The sequence below is a fragment of the Orcinus orca genome, chromosome 7 (assembly GCF_937001465.1).
Source record: "Orcinus orca chromosome 7, mOrcOrc1.1, whole genome shotgun sequence".
Lineage (NCBI taxonomy): Eukaryota > Metazoa > Chordata > Mammalia > Artiodactyla > Delphinidae > Orcinus > Orcinus orca.
Window position 1 is genome coordinate 66,288,240 of NC_064565.1, and position 20,976 is coordinate 66,309,215.

At 39.8% G+C, this 20,976-nt stretch overlaps 1 protein-coding gene across 2 annotated transcripts in view; it reads right to left on the reverse strand.

Annotated features, from left to right (window-relative positions):
• Nucleotides 1-20,976, reverse strand: part of TTN (titin) — a 281,341-nt gene that overhangs the window by 222,265 nt on the left and 38,100 nt on the right. For both annotated transcript variants that reach the window (XM_049712583.1, XM_049712582.1), the window contains 7 exons: nt 20,334-20,594; nt 19,674-19,815; nt 19,420-19,585; nt 17,410-17,641; nt 15,683-15,967; nt 15,323-15,448; nt 4,339-4,527 (listed from right to left, as the gene is read on the reverse strand). In XM_049712583.1, the coding sequence (XP_049568540.1) occupies nt 4,339-4,527; nt 15,323-15,448; nt 15,683-15,967; nt 17,410-17,641; nt 19,420-19,585; nt 19,674-19,815; nt 20,334-20,594 (1,401 nt within the window). The remainder of the gene's footprint in view (nt 1-4,338; nt 4,528-15,322; nt 15,449-15,682; nt 15,968-17,409; nt 17,642-19,419; nt 19,586-19,673; nt 19,816-20,333; nt 20,595-20,976) is intronic.

Here is a 20,976-nt window from a genome sequence, read left to right on the forward strand (position 1 = left end):
GAGGGTAAGCAGCACATGAGTCCCCAAACTAGGATATATCTATGCTTACTACGCACATAAGAACTCTACTCAAACAGACTTACGGGGGTTCACATTCCTACCTGATTTTCATGGATAACTAGCCTATGTAAAATTATTAGGCCCAAATCGAAGAGGAACAGATAAAGACTGGCCTATATTAGATAATTAGATAACTGTGCCTGATCCTTCACTCTTCAAACCCTGAAAAGTGGCTTCTCTTTTAACTTTCTTCAGTAAGGCAGTCTGGACTTCCCAAGGGAAAAAAAAATGCTCAGGCACCGAGAACATTTTAATAATATAACTGTTGGAACTGAGTGAACTGGAAATCCTGAGGCAAAAATGTCCAGCTCAAATCCACTCTGGGAACATGATGATGAAGCACTGTCCTAGGGCACTAGGTTCTTTAGGAAGCGAGTTGAAAGACCTACATTTCTCCCACCTCCACAACACACCAGCTCCCAATTATCTTGCTGCGGAAACCGTCACAGTTGTCACCTACGTGACTTGTAGACAACGCCTCCAGATAGACAGTTTCTTGTGTGATTACTGTGCTAGCCAGCAGCTATGGTGAAACTGAGGGTCAACTTTCTGGATGGTGGAATTTTCTACCTAATTTGCATAATTAGACCTCAGTTCTTGAGCTATCCCTTTCTTAGGCTTTAAAAATTAATCAGAAATAGCTATAGACCAAAATGTCAGATTAAGAAAAAAACAAATCCTCCTTTTGGTGAGTGAGGATTGCAGATACATTAAGTGAATTAATGAATCTATCTCAAAATTCAATGCAGAGATGGCCGTGCACACAGCACTGTATTGCCCCCGTTCATCTCTGACGCCTCAACAATAATATGGCCGGATCAGGGAAGAGCTAGAGGCCGCAGCTCTCCACAGATCCCTGGAGATGCCTAAACTTCTTCCACCAGCTTCCCTCCATGGGATTCAGTGAAGGTTCTTTGCTGCAGACACACAGCACAGGCTTCTAGTACCTGAAGAATACTTTTCTCATTTTATTAGCATCCAAGAAGAAAGTCCATGGAAGGAAGGAAGAAGTTAACCTTTGCCCAAATATATTTGTGCCCCTTCTAGACACAGTGGTGAATCAAGCACAATAACAACAAAAATAATGATCTTGCTGTGAGATAATTCTACAATTCTGGGAGGATCTGAGACTATAAAGCAGCAGCATTTATTGAGAAATATCTAAAGACTACTAATTTTGGGCCAGACAGTGCCAGGCACAATAATAAATACTCAATAAACACTTGATGAACTCTAACATCTGAACCTTCTTTGGTACACTTCCTAGGTGGCACATTTGGTAAGTATTAGAAAAAAGAGCACATACGAAACAAACCTTGACTTCCTGAACTCAGATGTGAAAGTTAAACTTCCTTGAATCTAGACTGGAAAGTTACATGTTCTTAAGTTTGGCCAACGACTCGGCTGACTTTCATAAGTCATTTATGAATAGAGTGCTAATTTAAGGGTATTCTGTTTAATATATTCATTGATTCAATCTGCATGATGGAAAAGCTGCATAAAGCGATGAGGATGAAATGAAGCAAGTCAGAGCTAAATATCAAATAACCACCTTCTACTCTTAGTACTGCTGATGTTGTCTTCTCTCCGTACTCATTGTGGACAACGCAGCTGTACAATCCTTGGTCTACCAGCTGAACATTACATATGGTAAGTAACTGAGCATTGCCATTTTGTGACTGCTTCACTCTCTTAGATTCCTCTATCTTTACACCTTCATGAGTCCAGGTTACGTCAACGGAAGGTTCTTCTGAAACACAGAGGAACTGAGCCGTGTCGCCGCACTTTACAGAGAGGTCCTGAAGTTGCAGGAGAATCCTTGGTGCTTCATCCACTGGCTCTTCAGCACATTTCTCAGATAACTCAGTGCTTTCTGCAATTTGTGAAAGGGATGCAGTATGGTGCAACTCTACATCTTGAATGGATGTAGCTGTGTGGGCGGAACTTTGAGATACACCTTCAAAAACCTGAAATTCATATTCATATGATGATCCTTGAAATGACTTAATTTCGCTTTGGGATATTTTGCTCTCCTGCTTTGTGAAACAGGAATCTGCCACTGTCTGGGACTTGGTGGACTCTCTTACATTTTTCCCAGAACTTTGCCTACCTAGGGCTTGCACTGTACGATCAAGTGACAAGAAAAAGAAAAGAACATTAGGATCTTAAGCTTTGTCACCTGGCTAGGTTAGTAACATAAAATGGCACGGAAGATGAAGATGAAAGACGTCACTGTTACTTGGAAGCAGCATGCCAGATGCAGTGTGCTCCAGGATGTCAGGGTGACACAAAAGAAAATTCATTCCCAGTGATCCAGTGATGGATGGATGATGAAGGCTCATGCGGATGCCATACAGTATCTGCTTCCTTCTTTTTGTTGTCATTGCAGCTATCCAGAATGACATAGCCGCTCCCTCTTTTTTTCTGACTCTATTCGGGATATCATTTGTCCTCCCTCCATCATATACTTTATCAAAAATATGTAGCAAATAAATCATTAATGATGCAATGATGAGATGCTGTTTAGAAAAGTAAAAATGTCAAGCAAAGTTGATGCCTAACCAAATAATAACTAGTGTAATGCCCAGAACACGTACTTCAGTGAGATTTAAAGTACACTGGTTAAACTATAATTGAGGACTTAGGGGCACCTGGGTGTTACTTTGTTAATAAATTATGGACCGACCACAATATGCACCAAGACACACAGCAGAGACTCTCATTAGTAACAGTGGGAGTAGGAGGGATGCAGCAGATCAAAGTCTTTGAAGCAAGCCAGGCTTTCTTTACCTTTTGGAGTCACTGTGAGTATAGCTGCACAAATGGCTTCCCCAGCGCTATTGGCTGCTTTGCAAGAGTACTGGCCGGCATGCTCTGAGTAAGCATCAACTATAAGCATTAAAGCCATGCCTGTGGACTCCTCAAAATGGAAAACTACATCTTTTGTTGGTAGAATTGGTTGCTGGTTATGCAACCACTGGATTTCTGGCTTGGGAATGCCAGAAACCCTGGCATGGAATCTGACTGTCTCCCCGCTGTGCACCCTGAGGCTTGACAGAGGCTGGATGAAGATGGGCTTTTGGCCAAGGGGCTCCTTCTTAAATGAAACTGACGAAGAGACATGCCATTGAGAGTCTGATGTAACTTCTTCAAGTTTGCTAAATCCTGAAAAGAAGCATGCCAACCTTTAATGTCTTACCCTGCACTGAAACCAGAACTTACTGGGAGTTGTCTATAGATCTGTTGTAAATTTCAGTGGTGAACTAGAATCCAGACCAATCCTGATGCCTTGTCAACGTATGTTACCACATACACACATTGATTCAAAGTCACACAAGTTCCCTTCCATTTTCCAGACAAACATGCTGAGACATAACTAGTCTAAGGAACTTCACTACATTGTGCATGAAGGCGGTCGTGGAGTATGCAATTCAGTTTAGGTATTCTTGTCTTCTGTTGTTATTTTTTTCCCTCTGGTTGTCAAACCAGCTTTTCTTTTTTGTAAACCACACTACACTAATTATTAAGAAAACCTCTGGTTATTATAATAAGTGTTTAAAATCAAGGAAAAAAGCAAAAGTTGCCCTAACTCTTTATGTATTTGTATATGCTTAATATTACAGAGACTAATTTAGCTCAGGAAAAACAGCCTGAATCTATAAAAATACTATCTCATTTTGAATCAAAGTGCGCCCCACCCCGATACTGAGGAAGTGTTTCTGATTGCAGCTGAAGAGCCCCAAGTAACAGAGATGTTAAACCATCTTACAGTGGAGCTCCTCAACCCTCAGGCATTCTTTGAATGACAGTAAACACATCCAGCTGGTGTACAGACCTGAAATCACCCACTGTAGCTTCTGTGAAATCAGAATTGTGTCAGTACAATGGTGGGATGGTAACACTCTTAGATTTTAAAACACTTTTTTTTAGAATTTGCATCCTAGCCAGATGAGAAAACAGATCTATCTAATTCTTTAGCATATTTCTCCCCATTCTGATACATGCTGATCAGGAAGCATGAAAGCTGATGATGAGAGCAACACATTACACAATTCTATGGAGACAAAGCAGGGCAAAATAAAAAATGATGGTTTGTGATTCATAATGAGAAGGGGTAACTGAAAAGCGAGAACATCACATATAACATGGAAACAATTAGTCACATTAAGAGAATGGTAGGACCAACGATGATTTACGTGAAATCCTTAGTGATTTGTTACTGACATTGTGAGATTAGATCCATATTTAAATGTGGTACTTAAAGTTGTTTTACTGTACCTTCCAGTCTCAGAGTGGCTGTGCTTGATACTTGACCTACAGCATTACTAGCAACAAAAGTATAAATTCCTTCATCTTCTGGAAAAGCTTCAGCAATTTCCAGCTGGTAAGTGTCTTCAAACTGAGTCATTTTAAAGAACCGAGATGGCTTGATTTTCTTGTCTTTGCTGTACCAAGACACTTTTAGATCTGTAACGTGAAAGGAAAAGGATCTTTAAATCACTGGAACAAGTGGATATTTTTATTTACCTGCAAACACAATATTGACTATATTAGTGACTAATTTTATATTTATCTAAATAACATTATACTTTTCTTTTGGGCATGCCACATCTGATCTTATATAATTTCATTTTTAAGAAGGAAACATGATTCTAGAAAAATCCAGCTTATAGATGGGTTATAATGTTTGAAAATTTACAATGTTAGTTATATTCTTTTTAACCATTTGCCTGTCATGCTATGGAAGCAAAGATAAGGTTTTGACATGTTCAGTCAAATGAGAAAAAGACTGTCCTGAGAAACAGTCATCATAAAGGGTTTGATCTGAGATTGTGGTTACCTACTGAGACAGGAAGTGAGGGAAATCTGCACGCTGGTTAGGCAGAAAGACCCATCAAAAACAGACCTGAGAAGATGAACATTCCATAAAGTCTAAAAGAGACACCCTTAAAGAATGAAGAAAAAAATCTCTATTATTTTGTTACCAGTAGGCAAGCATTGGAAGGTCTCAGCAAAAAAGAAAATTTTTAAAATGGAAAGAGTCATGAAATTTGGGCATCCTAGATATATTTGGCTTTTTTCAAAGTAGGAGTAATAATAAATAATAATAAAACTAGCGAGTAGGAACCAAGATGGCGGAGTAGAAGGAGGTGCTCTCACTCCCTATTGTGAGAACACCAGAATTACAACTAGCTGCTGGACAATCATCGATAGGAAGACACTGGAACTCACCAAAAAAGATACCCCACATCCAAAGACAAAGGAGAAGCCACAATGAGATGGTAGGAGGGGTGCAATCACAGTAAAATCAAATCCCATAACTGCTGGGTGGATGACTCACAGACTGGAGAACACGTATCCCACAGAAGTCCACCCACTGGAGTGAAGGTTCTGAGCCCCATGTCAGGCTTCCCAACCTGGGGGCCTGGCAACGGGAGGAGGAATTCCTAGAGAATCAGACTTTGAAGCCTAGTGGGATTTGAATGGAGGACTTCGACAGGACTGGGGGAAACAGAGACTCCACTCTTGGAGGCACACACAAAGTAGTGTGTGCATCGGGACCCAGGGGAAGGAGCAGTGAACCCAGGGAAGACTGAACCAGACCTACCTGCTAGTGTTGGAGGGTCTCCTGCAGAGGCGGGGGGTGGCTGTGGGTCAATGTGGGGACAAGGACACTGGCAGCAGAAGTTCTGGGAAGTACTCCTTGGCGTGAGCCCTCCCAGAGTCTGTCATTAGCCCCACCAAAGAGCCCAGGTAGGCTCCAGTGTTGGGTTGCCTCAGGCCAAACAACCAACAGGGAGGGAACCCAGCCCCTCTCATCAGCAGTCAGGCAGATTAAAGTTCTACTGAGCTCTGCCCACCAGAGCTACAGTCAGCTCTACCCACCACCAGTCCCTCCCATCAGGAAACTTGCACAAGCTTCTTAGATAGCCTCATCCACCAGAGGGCAGACAGCAGAAGCAAGAAGAACTATAATCCTGTAGCCTGTGGAACAAAAAGCACATTCACAGAAAGATAGACAAGATGAAAAGGCAGAGGGCTATGTACCAGATGAAGGAACAAGATAAAACCCCAGAAAAACAACTAAATGAGGTGGAGATAGGTAACCTTCCAGAAAAAGAATTCAGAATAATGACAGTGAAGATGATCCAGGACCTCGGAAAAAGAATGGAGGCAAAGATCGAGAAGATGCAAGAAATGTTTAACAAAGACCTAGAAGAATTAAAGAACAAACAGAGATGAACAATACAATAACTGAAATGAAAACTACACTAGAAGGAATCAAGAGCAGAATAACTGAGGCAGAAGAATGGATAAGTGACCTGGAAGACAGAATAGTGGAATTCACTGCTGCAGAACAGAACAAAGAAAAAAAGAATGAAAAGAAGTGAAGACAGCCTAAGAGATTACTGGGACAACATTAAATGCAACAACATTCACATTATAGGGTTCCCAGAAGGAGAAGAGAGAGAGAAAGGACCAGAGAAAATATTTGAAGAGATTATAGTCGAAAACTTCCCTAACATGGGAAAGGAAAGAGTCACCCAAGTCCAGGAAGGGCAGTGAGTCCCATACAGGATAAATGCAAGGAGAAACACGCCGAGACACATAGTAATCAAATTGGCAAAAAATAAAGACAAAGAAAAATTATTAAAAGCAGCAAGGGAAAAATGACAAATAACATACAAGGGAACTCCCATAAGGTTAACAGTTGATTTCTCAGCACAAACTCTACAAGCCAGAAGGGAATGGAATGAAATACTTAAAGTGATTAAAGGGAAGAACCTACAACCAAGATTACTCAACCCAGCAAGGATCTCATTCAGATTCAATGGAGAAATCAAAAGCTTTACAGACAAGCAAAAGCTAAGAGAATTCAGCACCACCAAACCAGCTCTACAACAAATGCTAAAGGAACTTCTCTAAGTGGGAAACACAAGAGAAGAAAAGGACCTACAAAAACAAACCCAAAACTGTTAAGACAATGGTCATAGGAACATACATATCGATAATTACCTTAAACATGAATGGATTAAATGCTCCAACCAAAAGACACAGGTTTCCTGAATGGATACAAAAACAGGACCCATCTATATGCTATCTACAAGAGACCCACTTCAGATCTAGGGACACATACAGACTGAAAGTGAGGGGATGGAACAAGATATTCCATGCAAATGGAAATCAAAAGAAAGCTGGAGTAGCAATACTCATATCAGATAAAATAGACTTTAAAATAAAGACTGTTACAAGAGACAAGGAAGGAAACTACATAATGATCAAGGGATCAATCCAAGAAGAAGATGTAACAATTATAAATATATATGCACCCAACATAGGAGCACCTCAATACATAGGGCAACTGCTAACAGCTATAAAAGAGGAAATCGACAGTAACACAATAATAGTGGGGGACTTTAACACCTCACTTACACCAATGGACAGATCATCCAAAATGAAAATAAATAAGGAAACAGAAGCTTTAAATGACACAACAGACCAGAGAGATTTAATTGATATTTATAGGATATTCCATCCAAAAACAGCAGATTACACTTTCTTCTCAAGTGTGCACAGAACATTCTCCAGGATAGATCAGATCCTGGGTCACAAATCAAGCCTCAGCAAATTTAAGAAAATTGAAATCATATGAAGCATCTTTTCTGACCACAATGCTATGAGATTAGAAATGAATTAGAGGGAAAAAATGTAAAAAACACAAACACATGGAAATTAAACAATACGTTACTAAATAACCAAGAGATCACTGAAGAAATCAAAGAGGAAATCAAAAAATACCTAGAGACAAATGACAATGAAAACAAGACGATCAAAAACCTACGGGATGCAGCAAAAGCAGTTCTAAGGGGAAGTTTATAGCTATACAATCCTACCTCAAGAAACAAGAAAAATCTCAAATAAACAATCTAAACTTACACCTAAAGGAACTAGAGAAAGAAGAACAAACAAAACCCAAAGTTAGTAGAAGGAAAGAAATCATAAAGATCAGAGCAGAAATAAATGAAATAGAAACAAAGAAAACAATAGCAAAGATCAATAAAATTAAAAGCTGGTTCTTTGAGAAGATAAACAAAATTGATAAACTATTAGCCAGACTCATCAAGTAAAAGAGGGAGAGGACTCAAATCCATAAAATCAGAAATGAAAAAGGAGAAGTTACAACAGACACCACAGAAATACAAAGCATCCTAAGAGACTACTACAAGCAACTCTATGCCAATAAAATGGACAACCTGGAAGAAATGGACAAACTCTTAGAAAGGTATAACCTTCAAAGACTGAACCAGGAAAAATAGAAAATATGAACAGACCAATCACAAGTAATGAAATTAAAACTGTGATTAAAAATTTTCCAACAAAAAAAGTCCAGGACCAGATGGCTTCACAGGTGAATTCTATCAAACATTTAGAGAAGTGCTAACATCCATCCCTCTCAAACTCTTCCAAAAATTGTAGAGGAAGGAACACTCCCAAACTCATTCTATGAGGCCACCATCACCCTAATACTAAAATCAGACAAAGATACTACAAAAAAAGAACATTACAGACCAACATCACTGATGAATATAGATGCAAAAATCCTCAACAAAATACTAGCAAACAGAATCCAACGACACATTAAAAGGATCATACACCATGATCAAGTGGGATTTATCCCAGGGATGCAAGGATTCTTCAATATATGCAAATCAATCAATGTGATACACCATATCAACAAACTGAAGAATAAAAACCATAAGATCATCTCAATAGATGCAGAAAAAGCTTTTGACAAAATTCAACACCCATTTACGATAAAAACTCTCCAGAAAGTGGGCACAGAGGGAACCTACCTCAACATAATAAAGGCCATATATGACAAACACACAGCAAACATCATTCTCAATGGTGAAAAACTGAAAGCATTTCCTTTAAGATCAGGAACAGGACAAGGATGTCCACTCTCACCACTATTATTCAACATAGTTTTGGAAATCCTAGCCACGGCAATCAGAGAAGGAAAAGAAAAAAAAAAGGAACACCAATTGGAAAAGAAGAGTAAAACTGTCACTGTTTGCAGATGACATACTATACATAGAGAATCCTAAAAATGCCACTAGAAAACTACTAGAGTTAATCAATGAATTTGGTAAAGTTGCAGGATACAAAATTAATGCACAGAAATCTCTTGCATTCCTATACACTAATGATGAACAATCTGAAAGAGAAATTAAGGAAACACTCCCATTCACCATTGGAACAAAAAGAATAAAATACCTAGGAATAAACCTACCTAGGGAGACAAAAGACCTGTATGCAGAAAACTATAAGACACTGATGAAAGAAATTAAAGATGATACCGACAGATGGAGAGATATACCATGCTCTTGGATTGGAAGAATCAATATTGTGAAAATGACTATACTACCCAAAGCAATCTACAGATTCAATGCAATCCCTATCAAATTACCAATGGCATTTTTTATGGAACTCGAGCAAAAAATCTTAAAATTTGTATGGAGACATAAAAGACCCTGAATAGCCAAAGCAGTCTTGAGGGAAAAAAACAGAACTGGAGGAATCAGACTCCCTGACTTTAGACTATACTACAAAGCTACAGTAATCAAGACAATATGGTACTGGCACAAAAACAGAAACATAGATCAATGGAACAAGATAGAAAGCCCAGAGATAAACCCACGCACCTATGGTCAACTAATCTATGACAAAGGAGGCAAGGATATGCAATGGAGAAAAGACAGACTCTTCAATATGTGGTTCTGGGAAAACTGGACAGCTACATGTAAAAGAATGAAATTAGAACACTCCCTAACACCATACAGAAAAATAAACTCAAAATGGATTCAAGACCTAAATGTAAGACCGGACACTATAAAACTCTTAGAGGAAAACATAGGAAGGACACTCTTTGACATAAATCACAGCAAGATCTTTTTTGATCCACCTCCTAGAGTAATAGAAATAAAAACAAAAATAAACAAATGGGACCTAATGAAACTTCAAAGCTTTTGCACAGCAAAGGAAACCATAAACAAGATGAAAAGACAACCCTCAGAATGGGAGAAAATATTTCCAAGCAAATCAACGGACAAAGGATTAAACTCCAAGATATATAAACAGCTCATGCAGCTCAATATTAAAGAAACAAACAACCCAATCCAAAAAGGGGCAGAAGACCTAAATAGACATTTCTCCAAAGAAGGCATACAGATGGCCAAGAGGCACATGAAAACCTGCTCAACATCACTAATTATTAGAGAAATGCAAATCAATACTACAATGAGGTATCACCTCATACCAGTTACAATGGGCATCATCAGAAAATCTACAAACAACAAATGCTGGAGTGGATTTGGAGAAAAGGGAACCCTCTTGTACTGTTGGTGGGAATGTAAATTGATACAACCACTATGGAGAACAGTATGGAGGTTCCTTGAAAAAATAAAAATAGAATTCCCATATGACCCAGCAATCCCACTACTGGGCATATATCTGAGAAAACCATAATTCAAAAAGACACACTCATTGCAGCACTATTTACAATAGCCAGGTCATGGAAGCAACCTAAATGCACATCAACAGACAAATGGATAAAGAAGTTGTGGTACATATATACAATGGAATATTACTGAGCCATAAAAAGGAACGAAATTGGGTCATTTGTTGAGACATGGATGGATCCAGAGACTGTCATACAGAGTGAAGTAAGTCAGAAAGAGAAAAACAAATATCGTATATTAACGCATGTATGTGGAACCTAGAAAAATGGTACAGATGAACCAGTTTGCAGGGCAGAAGTTGAGACACAGATGTAGAGAACAAACGTATGGACACCAAGGGGGGAAAGCCGCAGAGGGGTGGGGATGGTGGTGTGATGAATTGGGTGATTGGGATTGACGTGTATACACTGATGTGCATAAAATTGATGACTAAGAAGAACCTGCTATATAAAAAAATAAATTAAATTAAATTAAAAAAAAAACTAGCTATTTCCACACAAGGATTTGAACCATCTTAAAATGATAGAAAGTAAAAACCCCAAATCAAGGATACATATTACTATGTTGTTACAGTTTAAGATGATGTGTACTTTAAAAAAAATTATACTTCCATTAAAGCAACAGCCCTGTAAGTCAAGCGTGGATTCAAATTTAATTACTTGTTTTAAAAGCCAAAAATCAGAAGCCATCTTGTTTTTGGAATGTGGTCACTATATTACCTCCTTATCTCAATACCACCCATGGGGATCTTCTAATAGTCCAGTCCTCTAGTATTTGTTTGCACTGTTGCATAAATATTGGTTTATGAATATTCCCCTGCTTCCCACTAGGGTAGTTGTTATAAACTACAAGTTCCCCTTTTAAAGAAAAAAATCTTTTTATTTCCTTAGGTAGCAAGGTAAGGTAGGAAATGGAATCCTGACACTACAATTTACCAGCTGTGTGACCTTAGACATGTCAGTTAATCTTTGGACCAGTCTTCTCATTTGTAAAATAAGATGCATAATAATTCATGGGCTATAAAATTGCTGTGTGAATTCAATGACATACACAGAGGAGAGGGTTTTATAAACCACAGGCACAAGTCAGTCATTAAAGTGAGAATGTCTAACATCACAAGGGATCAGCAATAACTTACCTAATAAACAGGGCCATAGGATATACAAGTAATACCATCATCACATGGGATGTAAAAGTCATCCTACAAATACTTGGTTTGTTTGTTTAAACATCAATGGAGAGACGCAAGAGGGAAGACATATGGGAACATATGTATATGTATAACTGATTCACTTTGTTATAAAGCAGAAACTAACACACCATTGTAAAGCAATTATACCCTAATAAAGATGTTAAAAAAAAAAAAACAAACATCAATGGAAAGGGAAGGATGGAGAGTTTGGTACTCTCTCCCTCACAAGGTTCCCTGCTTATTCTTCCTGACAACTTCTTCCTTTGGTGAACTGAGTGAAGCAGGAGGACAGGCATGAATCGTCAATAATAAATGAGCTAAAGGGCAAGACCTGTTTTGGTAATGGACTTGGTACTTTTGACTGGGCTGCCACTACCTGTGTCAGTCACTGGCCTCTCATGGCTTCTGTGAGGCCACCCCACTGCCCAGTTCCTCACCCCCACCACTCCATTGTATTTGGTCCCTGAGTCTCGTTCATTCTACCTCCTGGACTCTGGCACAATCTACCCCCATCTTTCTCCTGACTCAGTTGTCAACACTTTCCAAGCCTATTATAATATGATAGCCTCTCTGCTGGTCCGTTACCTTCAGCCTCACCTCCCACATCTGTCCATTCCTCCTTTCATGATCAGAGTGTTGTTTCTAAAAAGAAAACCTGATCATGTTACCCAGGGGTTTCAAAATCTCTCAGTGGCTCCTCAAAGTAAACAAGATAAAATCTAAAGTCCTAAGCACAGAATACCAACACTTTAGGATCTGGCCCTTGCCTTCTTTTCTAGCTTCTCGTCCACTCATTGCATCACTTTCCAACCATACTTAAACCACTTGTTGCCAGCACATGGAGTGTTCTGGCGAGCTTTTATGACTTTGTAAACGTTGTTCTCTGCCTGGAGCACGACCGTGCTCATGAGCCTATTAATTCTTCAATGTGCCGTCCGTGCATTTTCTCCAGCTCTCTCCCAGACAGAGAGCACTGAGTAGGTGGGCTGTTACAGCACTTACAACCTTGGGATCTAGCTGTGCATGCGCGTCTCCTCACCTACACACTGAGCTCCATGAAGGCAAGAGACAGGTCCTGGCATCCCTAGAACCTAGTGCAATGTCTCAATAGCAGGAACACAGATGTTGGTAGAATAAAACAAAAAAAAGCTTAAATGAACAGTGGGCATTCCTCATTGCTAAACTAATTATTTAACATCTCACTTAGCTAGCTGCCACTCTGTAAGCCACCAAATGATACTGACCATTATCTGTAGAATGAGCACTAGCAAAAAGCTAGCTTTATTACAAGTTTTAAAATTCTACTTTTACAAACTTCTCTTCCACCAGTAGGTGGCACCAGAGACCTTCAATAGATAACATTTCCACTTACAAAGCACCACCAGATTGCTCAGGACCATGCTCCATGCTTCAGCAAGTACTGAGTTCCCCAAAACATGAGACTGGGGCCTCTGCAGACTCATATTTTTTTCCAATTTGCAGAAAGCAGAGCTGCACTTACTTTCTTAAGGGAAGTTGTGTGAATATTTTCTGTCTGAGGGGCATGAAACGTGATATGGTGAGCTTTTATTTTAAAAGGCATTTATTCAGTGAATTTAATTTTTGTCATATAGAAAATACATTTATGAAAGGGTTCTAAAACCTCTGTATGTGTATTAATATTACCACACATAGAGAGTTAATGATCACATGAATTTATAAAGTCCATTCGAATATTTAAGGACATCAGTCACATTGAAAAGATATTTTTCTTTTTCTACCCCAATTGTAGTCTTGTAGAGAGCTTCAAATGTATGTTTGCAATGCCTTAAAGGCAAACTATAAAATGACTTATAAACTAAAGAGTACTATGCAAATATAGTTAAGACTACTACTTTAGATAATCCATATACATATGTTTATTTGAAAAATTTCCTCTAAAAATTCAATGAATGGATAAATTCTTTAGTATGGCTTTAGTGAATTTGATATTAAAATGCATTTTTCTTTTTAGTAGGATATCACCGAATCAGTCCTCATTTCTTAATATTTGGCATTTTTCAAATACCATGCTCTGAAGTCACAAAGTCTATAGTATTTATCTATGGTGGTCACCCAATACCAGACTTTTATGTTTCTATAATTCCTCTCAATGCTTGTAATAAAATTAATGTATTGAGCACCAGTCACTTGCTAGCCATGCCTGTAAGTGCTTTACACACCTCATATCCTTTAATTATGCTCATAAAATCAAACAGGTCTATTTGGTTTCTAGATCAGCATCTCCATCCCAGAGCAGGAAATCATTAGGTGATAGAAGCCCAATTGAAATACTAACTTGCTTAAGAAACCGGCTCTTGGCAAGGTAGAGACTGGGCCATAACCCAATGGGAGAAGCACAATAAGCAAAACAAACGTTTATTAGGAGTGCTGTGAGATGCCCGAGCTTGGAGAATTTCCCTTTGTGGTGGTATACAACAGTCAAGCAAATGAAGGAGTGATTTTCATTCGGGATAAGGTTGATTTACCCTGTCTCTATGTGAGGTAGGTCTACAATCATCATTGGCTAGAAATGGCTCTAAACATTTTGTCTCATTCTACTAAGGTCAGACTCCTGGGGTGAGGGGAGGGGCCGGTGGTTCTGGGAAACATGCACCAATTAAAAATCATAACAGCTAACAGATAGAGGGATTACTGTATGAGGGGTGCTGCGATACGTGCTGGTGTGGGTTAGCTGACATAATCATGACAATGATCTGAAGCCACTGATATCAGTCATTTAACAAGCATTCTTTTGTCCAATCAACAATTACTTACTGAGTATCCACTATGTATGGAGCTATTCTAGGACAAGGATCCACCCTTGCTTTCACAGAGCTTTCCTTCTAGTAGCTACTGCTTTTCAGGCACCATGTTCTCGGTAGTAAGACAGAATCCCTGCCCTCATGAAATGTACATTCTAAGACTGAATGCAATATTATCCTCACTTTATTCATGAGGGAAAGAGGACCAGAGAAATCAGGTATTTGCCGAAGGTCACAGAGTGGAGCCAAGACTCAAATCCAACCTCTCTGATCATAACACCCCCACTTTTGTCCACTACAGGATACCACCTTCCAAAGGGATATGGCTTTTCACACAAGCACTGTCCATAGACTGAACAACGTCTTACATATAAATGGACTCTTAAAACATATGTAGATGCCATTATAATTAATCTAATAGTAATTGTAGGTTTCGTTGTATTTTTTCAAGAGATAACGAAGTGTAACTACAATCATAAAGAAAACGACATTTTCAAGTTTAAAACATAGAAAAACACTGAACTCATTCCTTTTTTTAAATTGTAGTTTAAAAAAGCACATAACATAAAATTTATCATCTTAACCATTTTTAGGTGTACAGTCCAGTAGCGGAAAACACTGATCTAATTCTCAATTCAATAATCCAAGTAAGTGTTCTGCAAGATGCCCATGAAACTTCAAATTATGCATGAGAGTTAAGAAAACCTTTTCCTCACATCATTCTTTTTAAATATTAGCAACTCTACCTTCGCTTGTAAACCTACCTGTTCCAGAAACTCTGCATTGAAAGTGGGCTGGCCGTCCCTCAGAAGTGACAGTGTCCTGAAGTGGGGTGACGATGGCAGGAGGATAAACTGGCATTTCCTGATCAGGAGACACAACTTCTGGAACTAAAGGAAGGGACCACAGACTTGTCAGGAGTAAGGCAGCCTACAGACCTCATAGAATGAAGCATGCCGATTTCTCTTAATTTATCTGGCAGTGGAGCCCTTTCAAAGTTTCCAAGTTAGGTAGCAATCTACTTTTAGGAGCTCCAAGTTGTATTTTTAAATGCCCTGGGAGGATACAAAAGCGGGTTTCTTAGGTTTTACTTTAAAAGCTGAGAAGTAGCAAGGCATTTCTACCTTCCACAGAAAGCGATGCTGAGGTAGTGACAATTCCATAGTCATTCTTGGCTTCACAGGTATAGACGGCCGCGTCCTCTGGGAAGGCTTCGATGAGCAGAAGTGTGTACTCTTGCCCATCGTGAAGGAACTTGCACTTGAAACCAGTGGAAAGCAGCTGCTCTTCCTTGTACCAGGAAATTTTGGGCTGTGGTCTGCCGGATATCACAGCACAGAAGCGGGCGGGCTTGCCAGATTGCACGGTAACAGGCTGGAGCTCCTGCAGAATTTGGGGCGGTTCTGGAGCTGGGAAGAAAAGAAAACAAATAGCCCATGAAAACACAGGAAAGCACGGGAAAATCTACGTTAATTTGTTGCCAGGTGGTGCCACTTTGGAATGGTGATATCTTTACTTGCCTTAGAATATTAGAACATTCTTTGCACTAAGAAGGAAAAAAAATTGGAATTTTGTCCCTAAGTAGAGGGAGATACTTTTGATATTTGGTGGGGGGGGGGTGATGCTGGGAGTGCTGAGTTTTTCAGCATAACACGGTCACCCCTTTCCTGGCTGGGATCTGGATCGGGGTGACAATGGACAGTCCTCTAAAGAATGCTAGAACATTTCCACATGCTACCTATTTTTAACAGTCGTTTGGGCAAATCATGTGGTGAGGTGGCTCATCCCATTCAGGTTCAGTTTTCAAGTATTTGTGTATATGTGATAATCATTTTTTAATATACAGGTGCCAGTGAAGTGCAATCAGTATGCATGAATGAATGAATGTCATTTTAGATCTAAAGGCAATTAGGTAATTTTTTTTTAAATTCAGCTTTCCTGTTATGCTAATTAAAACATATTCTTGGTGTTGTGATGACTGAGGGAAACTGGGTCATTCATGGAACCAAGAAATGGGGAGAACTGACTTCTGTGAGGCTGATTTCTGACACAGCCATATGGGTAGACCTTTACTTCTCTGTGCCTCAGTTTCTCTACCACTAATATAGAAATAATAATAACTGGATACCATGACCATTTGGTCTTCTAGGGACCAAGGGGATGTTGGCAATATGGTTCATTTTTATGAAACTTGAGATTACTCTTACTGTTCCTTCATCTGTCTCAGGGGTATTTGTTCAGACAGGTAGGACCCAAGGTCAGGACAGGAATGGATCTAGACCAGCCTCAGATTCAGCTCTAAGGTTTCTAATGAGGAAAGTGGATGGTTTAATGGTGCTCCTCTGAGGACTTGGTAGCATATGGAATTCCCCACTAAAGTCAGACCCTTGTCCTAGGGCATGGAGCTCACCTGTGGCTTCCTAGGTTCTCCCAGGCATGCCTTAACAGAGGCTGGAAATGCCCCACCAGAGACTGGAAATGCCCCATCACTTGGTAGTGCTACTAGTATTCAAGCAGTTAGGGCCAAGGGCAGAGAACCAGAACAGCTGAAAACCGTAACTAGAAACTCATTTGGGGTCTATTATAATTGACATACAGCGGATGTTCAATAATGTTGACCAAACTAAATAAGGATCTAGCCATTAGGTGCCTTCTGGAAATGACATCTTGGTCCTTTTAACAGCTACCATCCCATTTCCACAGGTATAATATGAAAATAAATGTAATAACTTCAAACATATGAGTACCATGGGTTCTTGAGAAATTGCCTGGAAACTACCAGAACTTCAGTAAGTTGAAAGGGAGGATTATTACAGATGGATGCACAAAATATGTTAATATCTCTACCTACCATTGACGTAGAGGGTAACAGAACTCCTGTTCCTTCCTGCCACAAAGGTGTATTCACCAGCATCGCTATGCCTGGTCTCAGAGATAAACATACGGTGGATTCTTCTCTCCACCACATACTGGTGTCGTTCTTGAACTTGGAAATTGATTTCAATGCCGTCTTTATACCAGTGGGCATCTACATCATCTTCATTGACCTCAAACTCAACGACAGCACGTTGTTTCTCAATAACCTTTTAAAGGAGCAACAGGAAAAGAAAATTGAAGCCCTGGTTTCCTTTTGGTTTTAACCTGTTTCCAAAACAGCTCATTTGAAGAGCATGTCAAACCTATATATTATGTTATAGAAAATTGACTGGTTATAGCACATTCTAAGTTTTCCTGCATATCCTTGGACAAAAGGTGCCCATACTTCTTTTGCTTACATCTGCATGGAGGCAATGATTTCATCCTTAAATGTTTGCTTCTTAGTTAATCATAACAGAAATAATGACACTTTGCGGTACTTCCCTGGTGGCGCAGTGGTTAAGAATCCTCCTGCCAATGCAGGGGACACAGGTTCAATCCTTCAATCCCTGGTCCGGGAAGATCCCACATGGCGTGGAGCAACTAAGCCCATGTGCCACAACTACAGCCTGCACACCACAGCGGCTGAAGCTCGAGTGCCTAGAGCCTGTGTTCCGCAACAAGAGAAGCCACTGCAATGAGAAGCCTGTGCACTGCAACAAAGAGTAGCCCCTGCTCACTGCAACTAGAGAAGGCTTGCGCGCAGCAACAAAGACCCGACACAGCCAAAAGTAAATAATAAAATAAAAATAAAATAAAAAAGAAATAATGACTTTACTTTAAAGAATAATGACTTTACATCTGAAGGCTGTTTATCATTGACAAAGTTCTTTTAAGTTACTATTCAATTTGATTTCACATGATGTGAACCTTGTAGGCTAGGTAGGAACTATTATCCTCATTTTTAAAAGTGAGAAAATCAAGGTTCAGGATTGGTCAATAAAGGATGGAGGACATATTGGGTCATCTGACTATGCATTGAAGGCTTTTTCACTCTGGCCTAATGTAATGCCTGGCTCTCCTTGGATGAGCAATATGATAAACATGAGCTCAAGTGATACTTCCCTTCCCATGTTATCGCCCCGTTATATCACGTGGGAAGACTGGCACCCATGAGGACAAGCCGTACACGTGCAGTCAAGAGCAAAGGTGTTTGCTCAGCATCCCTGCTAGGAATCCAGCTTTGCTCAAACTGGTCTTCCTCTTGGACCTCGGAGGGAGTTTTCCCAGTCAAGTCCCCACACAGCTGCCTCTCCAAGGTAGAAGGCTTCTGAGAAAATGCCACCTTGTTCTGAATTCCTTTAATTCCAGTTGCTGTGCGAACACCACAATTTAAATTTTAGTTCCTTTAGGGTTGATGTTGCTTGGTAAGTGGCCATTTGACAGTGAAGTGTCTACAGCTGCTTTCATTAAAGTATTTAGACAGCTGCGAAGGATACACTTATTCCCTAAGCGAGAGGAAACTGTGACTAAGTTGATGTCAGCACAAGAGTGTAAGCTGGTAGGGATAAGCTGATTTCATTTTTTTAGAAGACTGTGGTTAGAAAATTTAGAAGTCAAAAAATTAAGTGACATTCTCTATGAGGACACGGGGATGGGGAAGGGTAAGCTGGGACGAAGTGAGAGACTGGCATGGACCTATCTACACTACCAAATGTGAAATAGATAGCTAGTGCAAAGCAGCCGCATAGCACAGGGAGATCATCTCAGTGCTTTGTGTCCACCTAGAGGGGTGGGATAGGGAGGGTGGGAGGGAGACGCAAAAGGGAGGGGATATGGGGATGTATGTATATGTACAGCTGATTCACTGTGTTATGCAGCAGAAACTAACACACCATTGTAAAGCAATTATACTCCAATAAAGATGTTAAAAAAATTAAGTGACAAAATGATAGATTAGGAGCTACTGATGACTTCTCCAAAAATTCAGCATGTGGACAATTACCTGAACCTCCCTTTTAATGCTTCGGATGCGAACGTCTCTGCCCTCTACAAAGAGGCTGGCAGTGGACATGTTGCCTCCAGCCACCACTGTGTACTTCCCAGCATCAGACATCCGGGTGGATGGGATCAGAAGGCGGTGGACGTATTTCTCCTTCTGTATCTTTATTCTATGGAAGAAAGGGAAATTGAGGTTTAACGTATGATGACTCAAAGGAAACTGGGAATCACTGGGATGTGGCAAACAAACCAACGGACCTGTCCACAAGCTGTAGCTCTTGGCCATCTTTCATCCACTGCACAGTGATGTCAGGTTCAGACACTTCACATTCAAACATGGCTCGCTTCTTCTCGAGAACCTTAATGTCCTTGATGTGTTTCCTAAATTCTATATGACGAGCTGGAGAACAGCGTGTAAAAAAATTAATCTTTCTAACAGCTTTGCTAAGATATAATTCACATACTATTCAATTCACCCAGTGAAAGTATACAATTCAGTGGCTTTCGGTATATTCAGAGTTGTGCAACCATCACCATAATTAATTTCAAAGCATTCTCATTACCCCCAAAAAAGACCATGTACCCCTTAGCCATCACCCTCCAGACCCCTCCCTTTGTCCTCCCCTCAGACTTAGGCACCAATCTGTGTCACTACAGATTTGTGCACTCTGAACTTTTCCTATAACTGGAATCATACACTATATGGTCCTTTGCGACTGGCTTCTTTCACTTGATATAAAGTTTTTTAAGGTTCATCCATGTTGTAGCATGTATCAGTACCTCCTTTTTATTGCTGAATAATATTTCATTGTGTGGATATACCTCATTTTATTTATCCATTCAGTAGCTGATGCTCTAACATTTTATATAATGTGTTTGCCATTTATTTTTATGGATATGACATTTATGAAACCATACCTTCCACATAAAGAGTGGCTGTCGAGGTAGCTTTTCCAGCCACAAAGGTGTACTCAGCAGCATCCCCAAAGTGAACATTCCTGATGTTCAGGGAGTGGGTGAGCTTTTTGGTTCTCATCTGGCACCTGTCAGTCGATTTGATTTCCACACCATTCTTTAACCATTTGTAAGAGATGCCTTCATAGTTCACTGTGACCTCAAAGGTAATGGTGTCTTTTTCTTCAGCATTGATGTCCTTCAGCATGGATGTAATCATGATTGCTGCAAAGGGGGAAGGAAATACACCCAAGGAGATTTTGTGTCACTACGACGTGGGTTATGACAGGCACAGAATGAAAACTTGGAATGTTCTTAGTACGTCTGTTTAGGTATCACAGTTCAGAGAGATGAGCCATGATACCTTCCAGGTACCCCTCTACAGGACAATGTCAAGTGACAGGGGAAGAGAAAAAGTAAGAGATAGACGATGGAGCATCTTCATAGGTAGCCTTTCAATGCTACCCTAATCAAAAATTTTATCCAGATGCCTAACTCAGTGTGGACACAGTAGATGTTTCAATCAAGGTAACTGGTCAGGAAGAAAAAGTGTAGGCTATGGAATAACAATGAGTCTACTGGATATTCTGTGTGTGTGTGTGTGTGT